Here is an 18,230-nt window from a genome sequence, read left to right on the forward strand (position 1 = left end):
TGGTGGTTCCTGCAGGAATGTTTTTGTTCCTGCATCAAGTCTTCTGGAGCTGGGGGAACAAGTGTGTTCCGTGTCCATGGAAGAGCAGATATTGGCAGGATGTGTCCGCTTCCACCGCTTGTCTTGGCTGTTCCTTCGCAGTGCTGGCAGCACCATCAGAGACACACCACACATTCTCTCATGCCAGGGTCATCCCAGTCTTCTGCACTTGCCCAGGCTCCTCCCAGGTTCACCAGGGAAAATGGCTGCTCGTGCCAGTCCATCCCCTTGCCCAGAAGGCACCCGCTTGTGTTGGGGCACGAGCTGCTGGCCACAGCCAGACGGGCAGCACCCGCAGCATTGGCCATCAGACGCTGGGCTGATGTTTCTATCCACAAAGCAAGAAAAACAGCCAGAAGCACACAAGGCAACTTGACAGCATCTCTGTAAGAATGTCATTGTCCTGTGAAAGTCAATAGTGGATGGTGGTTCTGTGCTGCAGACAATCACTTTCAAGCAAAAATCATTCCAGGAAGGGACAACAGCCTCTTCCTTCTGACAGATACCAAGTGTCTTGGTTTGGAAAGACAGGAGTCTGTTAAGGAAGGCAGGAGCCTCCCCTGAAATGGACTATGTAAGCCCTCCCCATCCCTCCAAATTGCTATAATTTTTTAATTAAGACACTCCCAGGAAAAAATATGGGAGCAGGAAGTAACAGTTCTTTAACAGGAAAAATAAAAAAAAAATAATAAAATAAACAATGCAGTACACTAGAACAACACTGACAGAGTCACAAGCCAACCTGACACCCTGTGGGGTGTTGGTGGCAGTCCAATTGAAAATGTGGCTGCAGTCCTCCTGCAGGGTCAGGTGTGGGTCTGTTGGAGCAAGGGGGTCCTGCAGAGAAGGATGTGTTCTTCCTCTGAAGATCTAGTAGAAGAAGAGGCAGCTGCTGTTCCTCTGGGGAATCCCGTGCAGAAAGCTGTGCTGGTGTCTCAAAAACCTCTGGATTATATCTGGGTAGGAATGCTTGGCTCCTCCCTCTGGGCAGAGCATCTCACAAGGAGATGTTTCAGTTCTTATCAGTCATGCAGTGACATTCGATACTCTGTTATCAGCATACGTCCCCTCCCGAGGGAGGTGAATGTGGTCACTCAAAGAGAGAGACAAGGCAAACTGCCCACTTGACAAAGGTAATCTGCCATACAGATGGTAATTGAAAACATCTTGCATTGCAATCTTCAACAGTAGGATATTTTTTTAAAGAAATGAATGAGGCATTCACACCAGAAAGCAGCCACAGGACAGGTAAATCTTTCAGAAAAAGGAATTTATTGCTCCATTGCCAGAAGAAACTTTTTCCCGCCTGGCTCTGCGCTGAGGACTCCATTAGCATTCAAAGGAAGAAGTTGACACTGACCAGACAGAATCCTTTGTTTGAGTAGAATTTATGCATCGTGCATGAGATGTATGAATATGCAATATGTTATTGCTTTTAAGCACTAACCTCTGTGCATGAGTGTCCTTGTTTGGGCTTATTTTGCCCAGAAAAAGGTACCCAGAGCGTCAGTAACTCTTTGTTCTTATTGCCTTGTATCGTCCTAAATCTCAGTTATTCAAATTTTTATTAATCTAATTATATTACTATTTTTATAAAAATTTTATTACTATTAAACTTGTAGAATTCTAAAACCCAGTGATTCACGTTTTTCACAAGTACAACCTCCAGCTGAGGCAAGCAAATGGACCATACCCAACAGAAACAATAAAGACTTGAAATTGGTCCTTGCGAGAGTCCGTCAGAATTTTCCCTCATCTGCCTCATGATCTTCATTTGGGGACCGATGAAGAGAAGACCCCACCCCGAAAATCTCTGGCTTTGTAGCAGAAAGTTACAGACACCAATGGCCCCAAGACCTGAGAGCACAGAGCTAAGCCATTGTTCTCACAGGTGTTGTTTGCTGTGTGCTACACTGAGCTCAATGAGAAGAAGAAGGGGCACCGTGCCCTTTGTGCAACAACAGCCTTGTCCCACCTCTCGGCCTGGCTGGACTTCTCCTGAGTTTCAGGTGGTCCCCCCACAGAAGACCCTCACCTGTTTTACAACCACCGGGACAGACAGACTGAGATGGAAGGAGCCTCTCCATCAAGGACTGAGACATGGAACCCCCATGTGAAAAGGCCCCTCTGCTCCTTCCAAGGACTGGCACTGAAACCCCCAGCCCGGGGCAGGTGTGTGGGGGAGGCAAGCTGACCAAAGCGAGATGTTTGCCTGCAGGTTGTGACCGCTGGACCAAGAAGACAATGGCTCTCGCTTACTGCTGAGAGCATGGACTACCTGTTACATCTGTTCCTTATTGTATCTGTATCCCCCCCTCGCAATTTCCAATAGAGTTATCATAATAAAAACCTCTGAGTTAGCAAGAGACTTCGAGATCTCCCCGACGTAACAGGCGGATCCTTGACTGGACTGGACCAAAGGACTTCGTCTCTACATTTGGTAGCTCTATTCCCTCTCTCTTTCTCTCTCTCTCTCTTTTGTCTCTCTCTTCCTCTCTCTTTTTCTCTCCCTTAATCCCTCTATCGCATTTTGCTGTGCTCATTCAATAAAGGTGCATTTGTTTCGATTATCATTGAAATCCCCTTGTACCGTGTTGGTTCTTTTTCCACCCTGAGATCAAATCCACGAACCATCACGAAACCCATCCCTGAGGACGGATCGTGACACCCCCCGAGGACCCCTCCCCAAATTCCCCCCCAAATCACCCCCCCAGCACCCCCAGACCCCGCTAAAGCCCCCTCAAGTTCCCCCCACACCCTCCCCAAATCCCCCCCAAACCTCCTCAAGACCCCTCCCCAAATTCCCCTCACGATCCCTCCAGGACCCCTCACCTGTCCCTGCGCCTCCTCAGCAGCTCCCGGAGCCCCCCGTCCTCTCCCAGCGCCTCCCCCACTCTCTCCAGCGCCTCCCGCAGGACCCGCCCGAGCCCAGGGCGGCTCCCGGGGGTCCCTGAAGGGGTCCTGGGGGGGCGAGGGTGGGAGGGGGCGCCCGCTCCATGCCCGGCCTCGGGGTCAGGGGGCGCTGCTTCCAGCTCGGCTCTGATTGGCTGGAGCAGCGCAGGGAGGGTGGGAATTGCTGAGGGGAGACGGCCGGTGATTGGTTGGTTTCGTAGAAGGCGTGGTGATTGACAGGAGATGGGCGGCGCAGGCACGCGGTGATTGGTTGGATAGAGGCAAAGAAGGTGGGAATTGCTGAGGGAAGACGCCCGGTGATTGGTCGGTTCAGGTGGAGAGAGGCGAGAGTAGCTGAGAGGAGGAACATGGTGATTGGTTTGTTCGATGTGAGAGGCGGGCGTTTCTGAGGGGAGGCATGCAGTGATTGGTTGGATCCGTGCACAGAGAGGCTGGTGGTCCTGTGGGGACACCCGCGGTGATTGGATGGTTTGGAGCAGGGCGCGCTGCTATTGGTTGGGAAAAGTCCAGGATTTTTAAGGGAACATTCCCGGTGTTTTCGGGGAAAACTCTCAGATTTTTAAGGAAAAATTCCCGATTTTTGCAGGAGAAACATTCCTGGAGCTTTTGACCCTATCTGACCCCACGTGGCCCCAAATACCTCAAATAACCCCAAAACACTTGAAAAAAAACCCAAATAACCCCAAACAATACCTAGAATTTCCCCAAATAAATTCTAACAACCCCAAAAAATGAAAAAAAACCTCCCCCAAGTTAAAGCCAAAGAACCCCAAATTATATCAAGCACACCAAAAAAAACCCGAATATACACCAACTTTAACCCCAACAACCCCAAATAATTCCAAATAAACCCACATAAACCCAAAAAAGCCCAAATAAACACTATTACTTCCAAATAAACTCAAATAATTCCTAATTAACCCAAATAAACAGAAAAAAAACAAGTAAAACCCAAGACAAACCCCAAATAGTCCATCAATAACCCCAAACAAACCCTAAATAAACCCAAAGAAACCCCAAGTAACCCTAGTTCCTCCCGTCCCCACCCCAAAACAGATCCCAACCAATCAGAACGCGCAGCACTGATGACGTTCCACTTGCTGGGCACAAACTCAGAGCACTGGCCCCGCTCAGCGATTTTCAGCCAATCATCGCCCGGCCCGACTCTGACTCATCACTTGCCAGCCACACACCAAGGCCTCTCACTGCGGTAAATACTCAGAGACCGCGCGGGGTCATTTCCAGCCAATCAGAGCGTGTCTCGCTGATGACTCGTCAGTTGCCAGGAGAGGAATTTCGTGGGAGGGGGGAAGGCGACCTTGGGGATGAGGTGGGGACCCCAAATTAATCCAAACTGGGGTCGGGAGCCCAAACCGGAGCAGGAGGGGCCTGGAGACCCCAAAACCAAACACGGGGAAGGGGATTGGGGGAATGATTGAAAAAGGGAGGGAGAGTGGGTAAAAGTGGGTGGTGGGACCCCAAAATTGAGCTGGGAGGGAAATGGGAACCCGAAATTAAGCTGGGATGGGTATGGGGTCCCAAAATTGAGCTGGGAAGAGGATGGGACACCCCAAATTGAGCTGGGTGGGGGGTTGGACCCCAAGACAGGATTAAGCCATTTTTTTCCTGGAATATGTGAAGTACTTCATGGATATGCAACAAGGCCATGAATATGGAACGGACTGATGTAATGGGAGACAAGGAGCATCGAGCAAAGGTAGTTATGGCCACAAAGACCCCCCAGTTATGTTCGGGGACACCCCCTAATTAATCTGGTTTTAATTACATCACCCTGTTGCATATTCATAGACCCTCATACATATATATCAACTAATTTACATGTTTCAGGAACTATTTGACATGGCCCAGCCTTGGGGGTATCTCCCCATTTCAGGAGCCTCCACTGAAATGGAAAATGTAAACCCCCTCCCTGTGATTACAATTAATAATAATAATAGTAATTTATTTTGAAATTAAGGGGCTCTCAGGAAAAGATATGAGAGAAGAATAAACAGTACTTTATTAGCAAAAATTAAAAATACAAATGCAGTTATACAAACAAAAAGAAACAGTGACAGAGTCAGAATCCTCTGCGAATTCAGTGAAAAAGGCTGATCCTCTTGGAATCCAGTGGGAAAGGGCTGATCCTCTGGGAATCCAGTTGGAAAACGGCTGATCCTTTGGGAATCCATTTCTTATCTTCCAAAGACAGGGCAAAGGAAGGGCCGTGGAGTTTTTATAGGGTATCCAAAGGGTGGAGTTGGGGTTTGGGTCAGGGGAGGAGATCTTAACAACACAAGAAGGGTGAGATCAAATTGCTTCCTCTTAGCACCAGCAGCACTCCATACAGAACGTGTCCTCAAATATTAAATTCCCCCTGAAACAACTGAGAAATTATGAAACTGCAGATATATTCAATCAATTTCCTTCATTTAATACAGTTTTGGGTGTTTATGAGGACGAAGGTATAGCAGAGGAAAAATAAGGCCAAGTCAAAAGGCTAAGCAGCCAGGTGTGTTCTCAACATGGATCACAGGGAATGTGAGTGACCAGGGCTGTGCCCAAAGTGCCTCCTCCAGTGGGGGATGGAGCTGGAGCAGCGCACGAAGCTCTGCCTGCACTCGGGGCACTCGCAGGGCTTCCCTTAGTGGTGCCTCCGTTGGTGTTGGGTCAAGTGAGAGCTCCTGGAGAAGCTCTTCCCACACTGGGGACACTCGTAGGGCCTCTCCCCAGTGTGGATGCGCTGGTGGGTGATGAGGGTGGAGTTGTACTTGAATCCCTTCCCGCAGTTGGGGCAGCGGAAGGGCCTCTCCTCTGTGTGAATCCGATAGTGCTGGAGGAGACTGGAGCTGGTTGGAAACCTCTTCCTGCATTTATCACACTCGTAGGGCCTCTCCCCAGTGTGGATGCGCCGGTGGGTGATGAGGGCTGAGTTGTGCCTGAATCCTTTCCCGCAGTCGGGGCATTGGAAGGGCCTCTCATCCCTGTGAATCCGATAGTGCAGGAGGAGATCAGAGCTGGTCGTAAACCTCTTCCCACACTTGGTACACTCATAGGGCCTCTCCCCAGTGTGGGTTCTCTGGTGCCTGATGAGGTTAGAGCTCACGCTGAAGATCTTCCCACACTCTCCACATTCATAGGGCTTCTCTCCAGTGTGGATCCTTTGGTGCTCAATCAGATTGCAGCTCCGTCTGAAGCTCTTCCCACACTCCCCACACTCGTAGGGCTTCTCCCCAGTGTGGATCCTCTGGTGCACAATCAGGTCACAGTTCCACCTGAAGCTCTTCCCACACTCCCCACACGTGTGGGGCTTCTCCCCATCATGGAGCTGCTCATGGAGCACCAGCTCCGAGCTCTGGCTCCGTCTCCGGCCGCCTTCCCGGTCCAGGCTGCCTCTTTCCCCCTCAGATCCCCGCCGGCTGCGTTTGCAGCCCCTCCTCGAGCGGCATCTCCGGGGCTTTTCCTCCCCGTTGGCTTCCTGCGCTGTGGAGCCGCTCAAAACGGCCTCTTCCACCAGGTTCTGCCGCGGGCATTTGTCCTCCCTGCTCTCCATGCTCAGCTCCTGCTCTGGGGGACGAAGGACAAGGACAGGATGGGATTTGCCTCCGTGCCACAGGCAAGGGCAAGGAGATCTCCCAGGGCTGAGCTGCAGCCGGGGCCGTGCTGGGCTGGGAGATGGAGCAGCACAGAGGGGAAAGGGGCACTGACTTCCTCCTCACCTGCCTCAGTGTCCCGGGGCATCTTCCTCTTCCTCGCAGCCTCCCTGGGGCTGGCAATGGGAAATCCTGGTTTGGGGAAAACAAGGGATGAGAGCGTTTGTAGGAGTGTCGGGGGGCAGGATGGTCGGGACGGACGGAGACGAGAGAGCTCTGCAGCCAGGGCGTGGAACTTGCGGTTTATTGCAAAGGGCCTGGGTGCAGGGCCCTGCTTGGAGCTGCCAGGCACAGCTCGGAGCAGGCCCAAGAGAAGAGAGGGGTAGAGAGGGTGAGAGGGTAAGAGAGTAACAGGAGAAAAGCGTAAGCGAGTAAGGGTCCCATTTCAATTCAATAAATTTTCTTCTGTGTTGAATATTCTATTTCTCACCAACCAATCTAGTACAAGATACAAATCCTTTAGCATTTACATACAGACTGTAAGAATCATTACATCACCATACGGTGTTACATTTTCAACCCTAAAAACTCCTCTTTGGACACCTTCTATTGAGCTAGTGGAGTCTGCTCTGACTCTTGGATCTGTCTGCAAGCAGAGGGAATTGTTTCATCAAAAGGGGATTACCTTCAGTGGGGCCACACCATTGTTTTCCAGTTATTCACTAACTGAGCTATCTCAAAGCTGGCTTTCATTGCAAGCCTCCTTATACTCTCTATATCCTCAAAGCCTTTTGCCAGACAATCATATTTATAAGGTTTTCCGGTTTCATCTTCCCCAACACACATTGAGTTTGAAGGTCCCTCTGCCCAAGTCCATCTCTACAATCACTGGCCACCTGGGCTCCACAAAAACCTCCCAAACACCAAGATTCAGCCCTGAAAAAGCCTCCCAGGAGTTCCCCATCCCTGGTCCCTCCCCTCTGGTGTTTGAGGGTTCCCCCCTGTCCCAGCTGTTGGGGTCACGCTTGGATTGGGGGTCCCCCTTCTCCTCGGTGCCCGCCCTGTCCAGGCTGCTGGCAGTCCCAGCAATGCCAAAAGCTCCCCCCGCTTCGCTCTCCCCATTTCGGGATGCCGGGGCTGTTTGGGCTCCCGGGCTCCCTTCTCCCCTCATTCTCTGCTTTGGGCTGTGAATGAGACAAGGGCTGGTTGTCCCAGACCTGCCAAGTGAGTGCTGGAGTCTCCCACGCTGCGTTTCCAACTTTCCTCGAGGGAAGCAGCCAGTAAAGAGACACAGCGAGTGAGAAGAGGAGTGAGAGAATCCCCCGGGGTAACTGGGACTGGGTCTCAGAGAGGGGCTGGACCCCTCGGAGCAAGGGAGCAGAGGAGTCTCCGAGCCCAATCCACTAGGAAATGGGACGAAAGCGGCTCCTAAAAATTCTGCTGGTTTGAGGGATAAGTGAGGCCAAGAGCATCCAGAATTACAACCTGCTGCGTTGAGGAATTAACATTCCAAGAGCATCCACGGCTGAGCAAAATTCTGCTGGATTGAGGATATGCTCAAGAGCATCTAGGGCTGGGCAGCACAGCTGGGTTGAGGGATATCCAAGAGCACCAGGACTGGCCAGAAACACCTAAACTTGTAATAGGTGATGTGAAAGTGTAGTATATGGTAGAGATAATTCATGCTAATCATGTATAAAATACTGTAAAATCCACATTATATCTTTTGACCATCCTGGCCAGGAGCAGTGTCTTATTCATATACATCTAGTCCCTGGACTTGGTTGAGATAAACATCGGGGTTTTTAAGGAAAGAACAGAAGCTTCCAGGGTGATAATCACTGGCTTCCCTGGGTCACCAGGTCCACCCAAGAGTGATTAACGCCTCGACATTACAGCTACCACAATGATCCACAGCCCCACCCTGATGCATGTGAATGCTGACTTCCCCGGAGTCTACTGACAACATCAGATACCGGGACTGAGTCTTTGTCCACCTCTGCACAGGTAAAGCCAAGGTTATGCATGGGAAGAGACACAAAGAACATTCGGTCATCTCTGCCTCGAGCAGAATAAACTGTAAAAGAACTCGCTGCGTCAGGCAGCATTTGTGAACAGGGGGAGACTCTGACATTCGCAGGTCAGATCCGTGTTCACCCAGCACCGAACCCGGGCTCCACGCTGACCCTTGGCTGTGGTGGTTTGAACAACCGAACTTCAGTCTCGCAGACAAATTAATAAATCTTTGCTAAATTTTCTTATAAGTTTGGCTCTCGATTTCATCATTTATAACAAAAGGTACCTTATTGTTGTCTTGTTGTGTGTGAGAGTGAGTCACACACAAAATCAGCCCTTCCCGGGTGGGTGGGAAGGGGGGCTGTGGAAAGAGGAGTGTGTGACCCACAAATAAGCCATTGTTCTCCTGGCGTGTGGGGGCTGTGGCATAAGGTACAGGTGACCTGCAAACGGGCCATTGTCCCCAGGGCCTGTGAGGGGGCCGTGGCTAAAGAGTGTGAGTGACACACAAATCAGCCTCACAGGGGAACGGCACCGGAGGCAGCAGAGTCAGGGCCCTCCCAGGAGGCCCGGAGATACTGAGACCCAGAGGCCACCCCAAGGCCAGGGGGGGCCACAGGGACCCGCGATTCTCTGTCAACAGGGATCCACTCTGTGTCCTGAGGGCGGGAAAGAATGTGTGGAAGTGAGTGAGAAATAAAAGTGAGTGAATGTAGACGAATGAAAGTATAGGTAATGTAGATTGTATATTTTAAGCTTCGCTATATTTCCTTGGAAGAAGGTGTATTGTATTAAAAGTGAGAAATAAGTTTTTCATTTCTCTGTGTGTAGTTGAAAGAAAAGTGGAATTTAGGTTGTTAGTGAAAGTGAAAAAAAGAAGATGAAAAGATAGGATCTTGAACAACGAGATCAAAAACCAGTAAGTTGGATAATGGGGGAAAAAAAAGAAAAAAGAAAAAAATCCAGACCTTTGGGAGTCATGTTAGCAAACCGAGATATAACTACTTGCATAAGGAGAAAATACACGGTATGTAATAGTTGATGGGGAAAACATAGAAACTACAGAAAAAGGGAAATAACTGTTAAACTAGTAAGCTCAAACTTGTGAATTATATACTTTAAAAAGAGCACTAGGATATTTAACACAAAATAAAGGAACTATATATACTGATTCAAGGTATGCCTTTAGAGTCGTACATGCCTTTAAAAAATTTGGAAAGGAAAAAGATTACTTAATTCAAGAAGAAAAGAACTAGTACACGAGGAACTTATTTTAGAGGTTTTGGAGGCATTAAAATTACCCAAAAGAGATAGCTATAGAACACATTAAGGAACCCCAAAAGGGAAAGACCCCAGAAAGAAGAGGAAATAATTTGGCGGATCACAAAACTAAGGATGCAGCAGAAAATGAAGATGAGTGAGTTATGCTATTATTAACTCCAAATGAGGAAAAAATGGAAATTCCAAAGTTTAGGGAAGCTGAGAAAAAAGAATTAAACAAGATAGGAAGTGAACAAGATAAATCAAGGAAATGGAAACTTCCTGATGGAAGACAATTACCTAATAAAATGTACTTCTAGGAAAATATTAGAAGACATGCATCAGAAAACCCACTGGGGTACTCAAGCTTTGTGTGATCATTTTATAAGGAACTATGCATGCACTGGGATTATTGGAGTAGCAAAGCAAGTAACTGAAAGAGTCTTAATTTGCCAAAGGATAAATAAAAAGCTGAAGAGAAAAACAAGATTAGGAGGTTGTGAGTTAGCCCATCAACCATTTAAAGCATTGAAGCAGAAGCGTAGGTTTGTTAGGTCCTGGATTGATTTGTAAAAAAAAAAATGTTTAATCTAGAAGGAAAAGAATGCCATATGTTAGACAGGAGATTTTAGGAGAATAAAATCTTTAAAGTATCAGAAAGCCCCAAGAACAAAAAAACAAGAAAAGGCAAAGGGGAAATGAAAGGGAAGAGAGCAGGAGGAAAACTCAGAAAGAGAGTGGGATCCTCTGCAGGTCTTGCCCCCTCCGTTCGCGGCCCAGGCGCCTGTCCCGGGTCCCGGCTCGCTGCCCGCCTCAGCTCCGCCTGCCCCGCTTTCCATCCCAGCTGCGGCCTCACTGCCCAGGGCAGCTCCACCTGCCCCGGCGCTCTCGCTCAATTTGTGTGCCCTGCTCCCACTGCCTGGCCCGCGGCCGCTCTGCCGCCCATGCTGGCCAAGATGGGGGTTGCTCTGTCCTGCCGCCTGCTCCGAGCTCACCGCGCCCACCGCACCCAGGGGGGGTCCCAGCCATCCCATCCCCGCCTGCCCTGCCCGTGCCACCTGCGCTGGGCACCGCCGCTGCTGCCGGGCTCTCCCACCTGCCTTTGCTCTGCCGGGAGCTGCTGGATCAGCCGCCATCAGCCATCTGGGGGCTGCCCACGCTCCGCCTCGGGCTCCACGGGAACATCCCCCTCTGCCGATTCCGGCAGCAGACCCTGCCCACACTCCCACCGAGCCTCGGCGGGATATCCTCCCCTGACCCCGTCCGGCTCTGAGTTACGTCCCCTTGGGAACCACACCTCCGGCTGTTCAGGGAAACTCTCTCTCTCCACAGGAAGCACCTTATCGAAAACCTAGGAGCTCAGTTAAAAGGCAGCCCTCTACAAATTCTTTCCCAAAACACGGGAGAAAGGCCATAGAAGATAAAAAAGTGAAAGAGTTAGATGAAGGGATTGCTCTATTTCCGTTCAGAGAGGTTCCCATGGGAGGGATGCGCTGTCCCGCCCCGCGGGAGCCACCAGCGCCCCTGCCGGCCGTGCCCGGAACTGCACCCAAGGGGAAAGCGCCGCAGCCCAAAGGCCGGGACTGGCTCCGGCCTCTGTTTGCTGTCAGTGCCGCAGCTGTTGCTGTTTGTTTGCTTTATTGTACACACTAGTAAAGAACTGGTATTCCCATTCCCATATCTTTGCCCGAGAGCCCCTTCATTTCACTAGTCTTAAAAATAAGAGGGAGGAGGTTTGCATTCTCCATTCCAAGAGAGGCTTTTTCTGCCTTCCCGAGCAGACACCTCCCTTGTAAAGCAAGACAAGCACCCACAGGCACTAAGGGGGCTGCAGGAGGGGCACAAGAAGGCCCTGCAGCACTTGGGCACAAAGGCACAGCAGGTGAGTGCAAGAAGGGAGCAGCAAAAGGCCAAGCTGAAGGCAAAGGCCAGGGCACAGTTCCTACAGCCCCTGAGGGATCAACCCCAGGGCCCAAGGGGGCCCCAGCACCCAGGGCACGGCTCGGCCACAAGCACCTGGCAGAGGCATTGCCCTCCTCGGCAGGGGAGAGCCCACCCAAACAGCCCCTGGCAAGGAACCAGGGCTCCAGCTGCAGGGCACAAGGACACTGCAAGCACAGACAGCAGCACCCTCAGCACCAGCAAGTCCACCCCTTGATGGACATGGATTGCCAGGGCTGTCACAGCTCCCATCACACCAGGGACCCTCCACACTGCAGCCCTTGAGAGCATTCAGGGTGGGTCTGCAGTGAGAGGAGGCATTTCCTGATGGACACAGGGGCCTCTCAATCCACTCTGAATCTTAGTCCGAAGGGGGAAAAATGCTAAAAATACGTGTGATTACGGAGGGGATAAGTTGGAAAAGTGGAAAAGATGTATGGTTTTACCCAACCACAATTAGTAGATCTGGGAGATGGGTTTGAAATGCATGAATTTTTATTTACTCCTAATTGCTATAATGATTTACTGGGAAGGGATTTGATCACTAAACTCGTAACAAAAATTATTATTATAAAAATGGATACAGAGGCCAGTTCTCTTGTACCTCTGCGTCACATGTCAGGCCAGGCCTATGCCGAGGCGAACCCAGAAGTGTGGGCAGCCCCAGGAAAAGAGGGAAAATTAGCTATGGAGTCTCTCCAAAGCACTCTGAAGCAACCAGGACAAGTGGTGTCTAAAAGCAACACCCTGTTCCCGAGGAGGGAAGGAAAGGGAATCAGACACAGCTCAGGTCACCGCCCCATGCTCAGCTCAACCCGCGCAGCTCTGGGTGCTTGTGAGAGCCTGGCACTGAAATGGCCTGAGCAGGAAGGCTTCAATATCTTCTGCTGACACCATGGCACCTAACAGGGAGGCAAAAGCAATTCTCACTGCTTCAGCAACCACTGGAGCAGATATCAAGGCATATTCTCCCACAGCAAGCTGGGCTGGCACAGAGCCTGCCCTGGCACTTTGCTGCTGCCAACACCCAGCCAGGACATCGGCTCCTGCCTAGGAGTGCAAAGCAGCACCACTGGTGGCCAAGGGGCCCATGCCAAGTGTCCCTGAGGCCAGAAACAGCCGCCAGCACAGCTCAACACGGGGGGACCCCTCAGCCTGGCCTCAAGGGCTCTGACGCCCCGGAGATTTGCACTTCCTGCCTGCAGCAGGAGGATGGGAGGCCGCCCCTGAGCCTGCCCTGAAGGCAACGCAGCAGCAGCCAGGGCTCCACAGCGGGCCAAGCCCCTGCGCCTGCCCACAGATCCTCGCCTGGAATCCTCTGCAATCCTGGCCACCCTCCTCTGCCATCTCCAGCCACTGGGGCCAAGCCTTGCTGCCACTGCTGCAGCTTCAGCGCTGCCTGGGCCTGCACTGCCACAGCTGCTGGGGAACACCAGGGCACAATTCCACTCTGGGGCTCACTCACACCCACACTCTGGGCTGCCTGCCATTGCACTGCTGCAAAATGTACGGAGTTTGGTTCTTTTAAATCTTCTTTCTCTGATCGGAAAGGATTCTGCACTTAAAGGTTGGCCTTTGGGAAAGGAATTTTAAAGCTTTTATTTAAGGGATGTTACATCTCTCAATAGAGATGAGTTTAACATCTCAACAGACTGGGAACAGCACAAAAGACACCCACAGAGATAACGACCAGCAACAAAACATCAACATTGCCCAGCAGCAAACAGCAACCAACAGCTACCCCAGACACTGCCCCCGGCAGAGCTGGAGACACCTGGGCTGGAAAAGGCTGAGAAGGAAATCCAGGAGTGTTGAGACCCAATTCACATCAGGGGGGAAGGAATCCGGGTGCGACAGGAAACCAAATACTAAAAACTTACACAACTTGGAAGCAAGGAATATTAAAGCAGTGGATTTAGATTGGTTCACACTACATAAAGCCTAGGATAAAACGAGTAAAACTCACATGGCATGGAATGATTTTCTCTGCACAGCCGGGCTATTTGTGAAAGAAATTATTTCTGTTGCACATCTGGCAGGAATCAAGGAATGCCTTGACTCTCTGACCCTAAAGAGATTCTTATAGAGTTTTTGTTTTCCCTGCAGTTTAAGCGAGAAAATTATAACATGAGAAAAATTTTTCTTAATATTCCCACTTTATATTGTCAGATAGGTTTGGGATAGAAGTGTGAAAATTAATTTTTGGTGGGGGTTTTTCCATGTTCGCCTTTATATCACATTTTGCAAAATAGAAAAGCTTTAACCGCAGTACTTTTAACTCATAATACTTGTAACTTGTAAATAGTTAATGGTTTTTTTAAAAAAAAGCAGATCCCGGTGGGGGGGGGGGCACATATGACTCACCAGATGGCTGCCCTGGAAGAGAAGCTCCATTCCAGGCAGCCTCCACAGGAGCTTTAGAAATGCAAATGAACACTGCTGGGCAAAGTGTGGACAATGTACCTGGGTCTCTTGCCCGGGGCAGGAATTGGGCTGATTCCCTCTGCCCCTCACCCCAAGCTCTGCCTGCTGGCACTGATGGAATTTGCACAGCTCAAGGCAGAGCCCAGGGGGAGGATATCTGACCCTGCAACACAAACGGGTGAAGCTGCAAAAGGAAACAGCAAATGCAGAATGTTGGGAAAACTTCACTATAAACAAATGGGGGGAATCATCCCTCTGCCCACTCCAACATGTGCTATTGCTGTCTGTGTTATATAGGGTATATTACAGCACTGGGGATTATTTTGCTACCTAGAATTCAGGGAAATCAGTTGGGATTCCAAGGATTTGATGATTTAATTAGAGCAAAGCAGTCAATTGATGCAGCCCTGGCTGGAGAGAGCGGCCAAAAATGGAAAAAGATGAACGGCCAGCAGAACAAATCCTACAACACCATGGGCCAGCCCCTGGGAACCCAAACCAATTCATATGAGAAGCCACAGAACCCATTTCTCATTTCAATGGCATCATTAGATTACAAGCTCTCCTCGCAATAATAACCAACCAGACAGCTCCAGCTCCTGACCTTCCTGCTGACCAATCCACTGAAATGAGGAACACAACACTTCACCATGGGATGGGATCATAATACCTTTTAGCAGAAAAAGGAGGAGGATTGTGGAAAATTAAATGACTCAAACTGCTGTTGGCAAGTACATGACAAAGGAAAAGTGATGAAACAGATAGCAAAGCAAACAAGAAAGGAGCTCATGTACCAGTCCAAACGTGAAAAGGATGGGAATGGGACACGGTTTTGTGGCTCCCTGGCAGACCATGGGTTAAACGAATGCTGTTTCTCCTCGGATGTGCTACAGCAACTCTCATCTTTTTACCATGCTCCACACCTTGAGAGTGCAGCTCATTCAGCAGCGGAGAGAGGGGATGCAGGTGGCAGCCAGGCCTCCTGATCCAGAAACGGCTTCAGAACGACAGGGAATGAGGGCACTGAGAATAATCCCAAACCAAAGAAGACTCAGTAAGAAAAAAAAAAAAAAAAAAAAAAAAAAACACCACCAAAAACTGAGTGAATATTCCCGGAGATTGCGTCAGAGACTCGTAGATAAGGAAGACAGAAACCACCAGTCTCAAAAACTCTTAATAAATAACATCGACTGCTGCTCAGACAAAGTCCCGCTGAATTCCTGAACTTCCAAGAGAGTAAAGACTTAACAGATCCATGAATATCGGCTGTTTTACAAAAGTGGGGGTGCACATTAACGAGGACATGCAGTTGGCGCATCGGGAGGTTTGAACCTTCCAAGTACCTCAGCCAGTGGGCAAAGGGAGAGGGAGATGAGAACGGGAAAATGAGGATACAAAGGAGGCTGCGAACTACAACAATGGCAGAGAGCCCTCGGCAAATGCCCCACGGCCTCTCCCTCTGCTCAGCAATAAAGTCACTTTTACAGGACTCCTCTGTCTCCTCTGGGCACAGACACCTCCGGCCACGGGAATTTCCCCGCACAGCCCCGGGCACGGGGCAGCCCCCTCTGTCCCAGCCACAGCAACCGGGCCGAGCCAGCGCTGCTCCGGCAGCGGCTCCTGCCGAGGCAGCGGCCGCAAGGAGACCGCGGGCAGCCGCTCCCGCAGCGCCCTCACGCCAGCGGCAACACGGGCCGGACACGGCACAACGAACCCGCCCGAGCCCCCTGCCGCCCCCGAGGCCCGCAGCCAGCCCCGAGCCCCCGCACAACCCAGCGCGGCTCCCACCTGCGCTGCGGCCGCCTCCGAGCTCCGCCGCCGACTCACCGCGCTCCGGCCGCTGCCGCCGCTCACGTGCCAACACACGCTTCAACAATGGCGCCACTGCCCAGCCACAGCCGCCCTCAGCCCGCCACCGGGGCCCTGCTCCGCCCGGCTCCCATTAATCAGCGCGCCACAACCACGACTGACGGCACCATGGCCCAATCCCAGCCAGGGGCGGGCTCTGCACACGGCACAGCCCCCCGGGCTGCGTGAGGGCAGAGCCGGAGGTGAGGAACAGCCCTGGAACTGGCCCGGGCCCGAGGGGGATTGAGCTGAAAACACAAACAAAACAAACAAACTTCTCCACAGTTCCCGCCACAGCTTTCCCGGCACTGCGGCTCCGGTGGCTCCGGCTCAGCGGGAAGCCCTGGAGCCTCACTTCTCCTGCCCCTAATTAGGAGCATCAGTGCATCGCTTTGATTTCCCCCAAGAAGGGAAAACCGCCCCCAACTCCTGTGGATGAGGGGAGAGATTTCTGGCAGAGAACTCCAAAAACTCAGAGGAGGATCATGATAATTGTGGTAAATAGATATGAGTCGTGCTGACAAAATTGAAACTGTAATCAATATTGATACAGTAATTAATATTCAGAAATAATAAAACACTTAAAAGGTGTAATGCCATGAAAGAAAGGGGAGGTGGGGTTGCATCCCCCCCTCCCCTTTTTCCTGGAGATGTTCAAGGATAGAAGGAAAAGCAAGAGATAACAGTTACGAAAAATTAACAGAAAGGAAAATCTGGTTGGGTCCCAGGAAAATGGTAGTTATAAGAGATTTATTGCTTTGATGGTTAAATATAATATTATGTTAGTTTTGGCTTACATTATCATGGCTTAGTGCGCATGTGTAACCCAAGGGTGAATGAAAGGACATCAAGGAAGAGGAGAGGCCTTCATCAGTGACGACCCCCAAAGACGGGTGCGACCACCAAAGGAGTGGTGGAGCATGAGCGGTAAAGGTGGTGATGAGGGCAGAAGTAGAAGTGTGATGATTCAAAAATACCCCAAAAAAAACCCCAAAACTCTAGTGAGAGATCACAAAATTACTCCAAAAATACTCAAAAAAATCCCCAAACTCTGGTCAGGGACCATGAAATTACCCCAAAATGGCCAAAATCTGGTGAGGAACCCCAAAATGGCCCGAAAATACCCCAAAATCAAGTCAGGTATCCCAAAATATCCCAAAATCAGGACAAGAACCCCAAAATCTGGTCAGATAGCCAAACTTACCACAAAAACACCTGAAAATACCCCAAAGTCCCCTCAGGAACTCCTAAATTACCCCAAATGCCCCAAAATCCAGTCAGGGACCCCAAAATAACCCCAAATCAGCCCTAATCCAGTCAGGGACCCACAAAATCCACTCAGGGATCTCCAAAATTCCCTCAGGATGCCCCAAATCTAGTCGGAAACTCCCAAAATCCTCCCAAACCCACTCAGAATGCCCCCAAATGCCCTCACAACCTCCAAACTACCCTCAGTACCCCAGGTCCCCCGCAGGGCTCCCCAGCCCTCCTTCGGACCCTCGAAAATCTCCTCAGAATCCCCCCAGATTTCCTCATGAGTTCTCCATATCCCCTCAAGACCCCCCCCAGATCTCCTCAGAACCCCACAAACACCCTCAGGACACCAAATTCTCCCCCAGGACCCTCCACATCCCCTCATCATGTCCCAAACCCCCTCACAACCCCTCAGCCCCCTCACATCCCCTCACAATCCCACCCAAACCCCCTCAGAACCCCCCAAATACCCTCAGGATCCCCAGTTCTCCCTCTCACCCCCCAAAAGCCCCTGACAACCCCTCTAATCCCCTCAGGAGCCCCCAAACCTCCTCACGACCCCCAGTTCTCCCTCTCGATCTTCCCAAACGCCCTCAGAACACCCCACATCCCCTCAGGACCCCCAGTTCTCCCCCAGTCCCTCCCAATCCTTTCATAACCCCTCCAAACCCCCCCCTCACCGCTCCTCCCCCTCTCCCCGCACCCGGTGCTGACCGCGGTCGCTGTCGCCCATCCCGCGCTGCCGGAGGGCGGTCCCGGGGCTCCCTCGGCGCCCGGAAATTCCCGCCCCGCCTCCTCCCCCCCCCTCGGCCTCAGCCCCGTTCCGCCGCCGCTGGGCTCCCCCGGGACCACAATGCCCACAATGCACCGCGGATTCGCCGGAAGCAGCTGCCGACGCCAAAGCAACGGGAACTTCTGCCCGTACTTCTGGCCGCGCGGCTT

The 18,230-nt window shown here is 51.1% G+C and overlaps 1 protein-coding gene across 5 annotated transcripts; it reads right to left on the reverse strand.

Annotated features, from left to right (window-relative positions):
* Positions 1–4,894: 4,894 nt before the first annotated feature.
* LOC102060958 (uncharacterized) lies at positions 4,895–18,093 on the reverse strand. 5 transcript variants are annotated; one of them, XM_074529988.1, is made up of 4 exons: positions 18,003–18,088; positions 16,014–16,282; positions 6,672–6,737; positions 4,895–6,519 (listed from the first exon to the last, which is right to left on the reverse strand). In XM_074529988.1, exons 3-4 carry the CDS (start codon positions 6,691–6,693, stop codon positions 5,597–5,599), a joined length of 945 nt encoding a protein of 314 aa, XP_074386089.1. In that variant the 5' UTR covers positions 6,694–6,737; positions 16,014–16,282; positions 18,003–18,088; the 3' UTR covers positions 4,895–5,596. The 5 variants fall into 5 exon arrangements, with proteins under 5 accessions (XP_074386089.1, XP_074386088.1, XP_074386087.1 ...); XM_074529987.1 differs by having other exon boundaries at positions 15,975–16,282; XM_074529986.1 differs by lacking the exon at positions 16,014–16,282 and having other exon boundaries at positions 18,003–18,093.
* Between the last annotated feature and the right edge of the window lie 137 nt (positions 18,094–18,230).

The sequence above is a fragment of the Zonotrichia albicollis genome, chromosome 31, assembly GCF_047830755.1.
Source record: "Zonotrichia albicollis isolate bZonAlb1 chromosome 31, bZonAlb1.hap1, whole genome shotgun sequence".
NCBI classification, from domain to species: Eukaryota; Metazoa; Chordata; class Aves; order Passeriformes; family Passerellidae; genus Zonotrichia; species Zonotrichia albicollis.

Excerpts from the sequence above, each read along its gene's own strand:
- LOC102060958 (XM_074529986.1), bottom strand. Across the intron at positions 6,520-6,671 it reads GCCCCGGGACACTGAGGCAG|AGCAGGAGCTGAGCATGGAG; the intron begins GTGAGGAGGAAG and ends TTCGTCCCCCAG.